The sequence below is a fragment of the Glycine max genome, chromosome 20 (genome assembly GCF_000004515.6).
Source record: "Glycine max cultivar Williams 82 chromosome 20, Glycine_max_v4.0, whole genome shotgun sequence".
Taxonomy (NCBI): domain Eukaryota; kingdom Viridiplantae; phylum Streptophyta; class Magnoliopsida; order Fabales; family Fabaceae; genus Glycine; species Glycine max.
Window position 1 is genome coordinate 33,040,869 of NC_038256.2, and position 5,883 is coordinate 33,046,751.

The window sequence follows — 5,883 nt, forward strand, 5'->3', positions numbered from 1 at the left end:
TAACGGTTTCAAAGTTGCCATGGTCGAGCTGAAACATGATCCTATGATGGCTAACTATGATGCCGGTGTTATTAGTGATGAACCTGCAACCTGTGAGAGAGCATTAGCTGATGAACGTACTGTTGACCCTGCAATCTCTGCTGTTAACAATCATATAACGTTGCTTAGCGCCGTTGCACCCTACGCCATAGATAAAGTTACTGCGTAGGAGTTTCTATTTGTTTTAGCATCTCCTTTGGTGAGGAGGGAGAGTAAATAAAAAATCAAATAGAAGTTTATTATTTTTCTGCTCTTGGGGTGTTGACCATCACTACTTCCTACTGATATGTATGGCATTTTGTTTACTGATATAGATCTTTTTTTATTACTGACTTGGCATTTGCATTTTTTTCTGTCAAATTAAACTTTGGCTGCGTGTGATTATCTGGGTGATTCTTAGTACCCATTGTCGGAAACATTCAACCAAATTTTATGAGCTGACTTTTCATTTGAAGGTTATTTTTTTCAATGATTTATATTCTAGATTATTCATCTTGTCCTTGGTTCATTGCTTTGTAACTTTAATAGTGTCTCTTGCAGGTACTTGGTGGTCTTTCTCTAATGTTCCTTTTACGAATGAATTTATTGAGGATGAAAAATGGTGATGGGTCGTAATTGGGTTTGATTCAATGTTTGCAGATATAAATTATAAAATATTGAAGAAACAAGGCAGCCAAAGGTTGAACAAAATCAAATTTCAGCATTCCATCAAGTAATTAATGGTGTTAGATAAATAATTTGATTAAAATTGATTGTGACTAGGTTAAATTTTTAGCTTTTAAGGTGAACAGAATTAATTGTTTGTGATTTCACATTGTCTAAATAAAAATATCTTTTCAAAATTATATTTTAAGTACCATTTTTAAAATTCTACCAAAATCTAAATAAATAACATACCGTCGTGCCAAAAGCCTACTAGAATTTAAATCATTTGGTTACTTTGCCTTTATTCAATGATTCTGTTCTGCTGGGTGAACCAATTCTAAGGTAATAGACATGTTCAGATTAAAAACAGTTAGTATAGAAATAGAATGACGTTCTTCTTCATGGGGATATCTTTACCAGTGTATTTGAACTACAAGACTTTTAAGGGGTGGCCGTACTGAGTAATTAGCCTTAATTGTCAAAGAAAAAAGTAATACAAGGTGTGCAGATCATTTTACAAGGTAAATTAGAATTACAAGCTGTTTTTTTTTCCAATCATTGCAATTTGTAATTAGATTCACTTGTTTGGCTTACATATTTGCCCAAGTAGGAAAAAAAAAACCATTAGCCAAGTTGGTGGGCCTCATCGCAAAATGCTAAAATTGCTGAGCCACAACCCCTTGCAAAGCATACAAATATAACATACATCATGGAGAAACAAATCAGAAACTGGATATATAATTTATAAAATGGATGAAGTGGAAGAATACTTTGTAATATTTATATGTATTCTCCCCTTCAGAACTGAACCTTGCTGATGAAAGACTGGCCAAATCTCCAAGTAGAGGGTGCCACATTATAAGCTGTGCGAATCCTTCCATTGCTGAGTTGTACTCTGAAGGACAAGCTCTGACCATTGAGATAGCTTAAGCTTTGCCAGTTAGCTCCCCAATTTCTTGACATGGGTTCCCAGTTACTCATTTTGGACCCTTTGATCCAAACTCTTGAAACATCCCCTGCTCCTCCCACGTTGCTTATAAGCACTAGTTCAAAATAGTCTCTCCCATTGATGGTAAATCTGATGCCTCCAGTTCTTTTGCACCCAACTCTGCATAGATGCAACACAAAATTTGAACATGTATTTATTAGCTAGCTGTATCCATCATCATGTTTGAAAATCCGTCAAGGAATAAAAAATTATAACTACTAATTTCTTTCTTAGTAGACGTGATGTGGAACCAAACACGCTAGAAATCATTTTCGCATTTTAGAAAATAAAAGGAAAACACATAGTTAGGATATGACATAACATACTTTCTGTAAAGAATCGGAACAATGCCAGCCTTGTATTTGGCAATGGTCTCAAAGGCAGGTTGAGACATGTCAAAGTGTGGTCTAGGAGGATTACACCAACCACCATTGTCACTAGGGAGTGCATAGTTTGGAGGGCAGAAATTTGTGGCAGTGATTGTGATGGAAGTGCCCCTGAGGCACCATTGGGGCACTTGGCTTGCGTCACAAACTATCTGATAGCAACCACCGCATGACTTGCCATCATTAAACAAAGCAGTACTCAATGCAGCTGTTTTTATTCCATAACCATCAGTGTACAGATTTCCATACCCACATGCCCCACCTACAAGTACAAACAAGTTATACTCTTTCAAATTATGTGAAACTAATTGCTCTTATTTTGTACTTAAGTTTGAATTGAATTGAATTGAATTGAAGGGGGATTTAATGAACTTTAGAAATGATGATAAAAGAAGCACAACACAGAATGTATAACAATTTTTTACCCATTGTTCCTGTGGCATCACTTCCACCATAGAAAGTTGCATGAGCTCGCAGCCAAATTGCGGATGCTACTCTAAGTTCTGTGGTGAATAACACCACAAGCATTATTAGACCACTGAAAATTAGTTTTTCCATCCCCTTTATCACTCTTACTCTCTCTATCTTTCTCTTTCTGAGTCTGATTCCTGAACAAGGACTTTCTTAATTTGCTGCTTGAGATGACAAACTCCTATGTGGTATTTATAGTTGCTGTAAGGGACATTTGACCCATAAAAAAAATTGACTCAAACTCAAATTCGTATTATCGAACAAAATGTTGTAGTTGACCCAAAAATTTGCTCTCTTATTATAAAAAGAATTAGTATGTAATGCACGCATTAAAAAAAATACAAGGCAATTAGGTAGGTGTGAAGAAGACTCAACCCATTAAAATTATACACAACATGGATGCTAATTGCTAAACACGCCGTCTTCAGATTAATATTGATACTCATCTTGTATTTTCTGCATATGATTGATCAGACTCATTTTGCAGTGAAAGAACATGCTTTGATGGTCTTAGGATCCGTGGTACGTAAATGGTACAGTCAAATGCAATTTGCATTTTGCAGCACATCTTGCTTCAAAGTAAACCATGCATAATTTAATATATGATGATGAATTGAATAAATTACTTCTGAGTATCGTCAGAATACTACTCTATTTTAATGACAAACTAACTAACTAACAGATAGAAGATTCTTCTCCTCCCTCAATGTCAAAAGACCAACATTTTTTAATGATATTCTGAAAAAAGATTGAACTGAAACGGTAGTAATTAAACTAATTGGTTCGGCTATGTTTTCAATTTGAATACTATCCAAATCAATAATGAGTTAATGACAAATTTAATCACTAGAATCAAATGAACCACAATATGGAACACGGATAGATCTATAAAATATTTAAGGGTGGAATGAAAAGTATACAAATTTTAACATAATTGTAAAAAATTAAAATTAATATACATTTAAAAATTGGGAAAAGATTAAAGGCCAGACTTGCCTCTTCCTAAACTCGTCCCTTTACCTACCAATCTTGCTGAATCGTGACCTGACTTAGGGTGTGTTGAACTGGGCTTGAGTTTCGCTCAACGCCAATCCATTGCTAGGCTCATCTACATTCAGTGTGCATTGAAACATGAGATTGGGATTCAACTAAAAAAACGCATACTTAGTTTTTAAATCAGTCATTTTAAAAGCTCAAAGATAAAACAAATTTTAGGAAAAATCATTTAAGATGTCACACCCGACATGGTTAACCAAAGAAGCACAATTTTTAAAAGTTCAAGCCATATTTAATCTCTTGTACTCGTATATATTGAAAAACGTGGTTTGCTACAATGCCGCTAATGGTGATTTCTGTTAAACTATTGTATTATATTCTTTGTGTTTTTTTAATCATTATGTTTACGACAAAAAAATGTCAGCTTTTCACATTTTATCTAAATTCGTACAGTCTGTTCATTAGTTCATAACTTATAACAATGCTGATAATAGAAAGGAGAAGGCTAATAACACACGTAATTCCTAACATTTTTTTAACACACTAGTTATTATTGGATAGAATTTTTAAGCATCACTAAATAAAGTGAGTTTCACTGGTTTAATCACATTCCGTATTTAATAAGTCTCGTATAAATTTTATTTAGTAAGAAAAACATATTAAAAATGTATTGCTATTTCTTTTATGATACAAAGCCAATTCTTACACGCAAGAGCATTGAAGAAAACATGAACATAAACATTTTCTTTAATGGTAGTTAGTAGTAACATGGAATGCCTTAGTATGTGCAATGGCCCTACCTTGTTTATCAAGAAATGGAAACTTTTTATATTAGCAAATAGCCACTACTAAAGAAACTTTGACTAGCATGAATAAGTCAGCTATATGAAAAGGCTCATGAATTTATGCCAAATATTGTGCCTTATCTCGTGGAACTACGCCCATTTGCCACATGGCTGATGGCATCCCCTGCCATGTTCACCAAACAACTGCTTCACATACGAGGGCCCCATTGGCCATTGACATACCCTCCTTTTATAGAATTTAATAATTTTTTTCAAACAAACAAACAAAAAAGCCTACAAATTTTCTAACAAATTAGGAGATCCGCTTATTGAATGCCTAAACTTAAGCATGTGTTCAGTAAAGTTTTTTTTTCTAAAAAAAAAATCAAGTATTTAGGAAAAGAGTTTGTATAATGTAAAATATAATAGATCATATGAATCTAAAGAATATTTCTCCTTTTTCAATTCAAATACTTGGTTTTGCGACTTGAAAGTTGATGATTTAATATCATACATTCATTGCATACGTATATAATATTATGATATTGTTTTGCCTAAAATGAATGATTGTTTGAATATATCAACTTATTTTTTCTATAATACATATATTGAGAGCGTAAGAAAATCATATTAAAATAGACAATTAAGATTTAAAATAATAAAAATAATTTAACCATCCATCATATATAATTAAATGACCAAGATTTACTCTTTGTATCTCTAACATTCTCATATGTTTTATGTACACCCACATATAAAATCCAATAAATTAAATCAAACCAACTTGTTTTCATTATGGGCTTATTTGGTTCGAATTTGGTGAAAATAATTATGAAGCTAAACCAAATTAAAAAATTATTTTAATTTAATTGATTCAATTTTTATATAAAACTAAACTAACTAGCAACCTCTCTTTTTCCCGTGTCGATTGATGTTTATTGTTATTGGGTCTTAACCGTAGAAGGCCCAATCAACTAGAGCTCAATCCAGCAATCTTGGGGTTTACTTTCTTTTCTGATTTCTATTTTCTAATAGGATAAATAGCAAGCAACTTTTGTTCATAAATGTGTAATTAGCTTATAAATGTATTTCAGAAAAATGATAATACAAAATTTAATCCCTAAAAGTGTAAAAAGTGCGACAAATATATCTAGTCGTTAACTTTCATCTGTTGTGGCGTCCCTAAATTAATGACTGGTTTAATAGTAATAATTTAAATAACAAAAAACCATGGTAAATTTTTTTTTCCTTCTTTTCCCTTTTTATATCTTTCTCTTTTTCACAATAACTAGGTGTAGAAGGAAAATCCTCACTATAAAGTCCTGAATGGCCAGTTCACAACTCTATTCGGAGTCATTTCTTTCTTACCGCTCATAATTCTCTAAATTATTTTGCTGTTTCAAAGGAAGAATATACCAGCCATTACTTTAGGTCGTCACGTGAAAATAAAGGATAAAATACAGTCGATAAACTCTTTTACAAATAAAGTTGCTAATACTTCCTTTTCAAATAACAAGATTGATCATAAATGCATTCATCATTTAAAGATGTCCAAAATATGGGAGTTTTACAA

At 32.6% G+C, this 5,883-nt stretch overlaps 1 protein-coding gene across 2 annotated transcripts; it reads right to left on the reverse strand.

Annotated features, from left to right (window-relative positions):
• Positions 1–1,057: 1,057 nt before the first annotated feature.
• Positions 1,058–3,813, reverse strand: LOC100813434 (putative expansin-A17). 2 transcript variants are annotated; one of them, XM_041013172.1, is made up of 4 exons: positions 3,554–3,813; positions 2,484–2,730; positions 1,999–2,320; positions 1,170–1,792 (listed from the first exon to the last, which is right to left on the reverse strand). In XM_041013172.1, the coding sequence occupies exons 2-4, from the start codon at positions 2,614–2,616 to the stop codon at positions 1,483–1,485; spliced, it is 765 nt and encodes a 254-aa protein (XP_040869106.1). In that variant the 5' UTR covers positions 2,617–2,730; positions 3,554–3,813; the 3' UTR covers positions 1,170–1,482. The 2 variants fall into 2 exon arrangements, with proteins under 2 accessions (XP_014627843.1, XP_040869106.1); XM_014772357.3 differs by having other exon boundaries at positions 1,058–1,792; positions 2,484–3,813.
• Positions 3,814–5,883: the final 2,070 nt, after the last annotated feature.

What these genes read in the sequence shown, in the direction of transcription:
- LOC100813434 (XM_014772357.3), bottom strand. Translation starts at nt 2,616, where the DNA reads ATGGAAAAACTAATTTTCAGTGGTCTAATAATGCTTGTGGTGTTATTC. An exon ending in TGATGCCACAGGAACAATGG is followed by an intron (nt 2,321 to 2,483) that starts GTAAAAAATTGT and finishes TTGTACTTGTAG; the next exon opens with GTGGGGCATGTGGGTATGGA. An exon ending in GTTCCGATTCTTTACAGAAA is followed by an intron (nt 1,793 to 1,998) that starts GTATGTTATGTC and finishes GCATCTATGCAG; the next exon opens with AGTTGGGTGCAAAAGAACTG.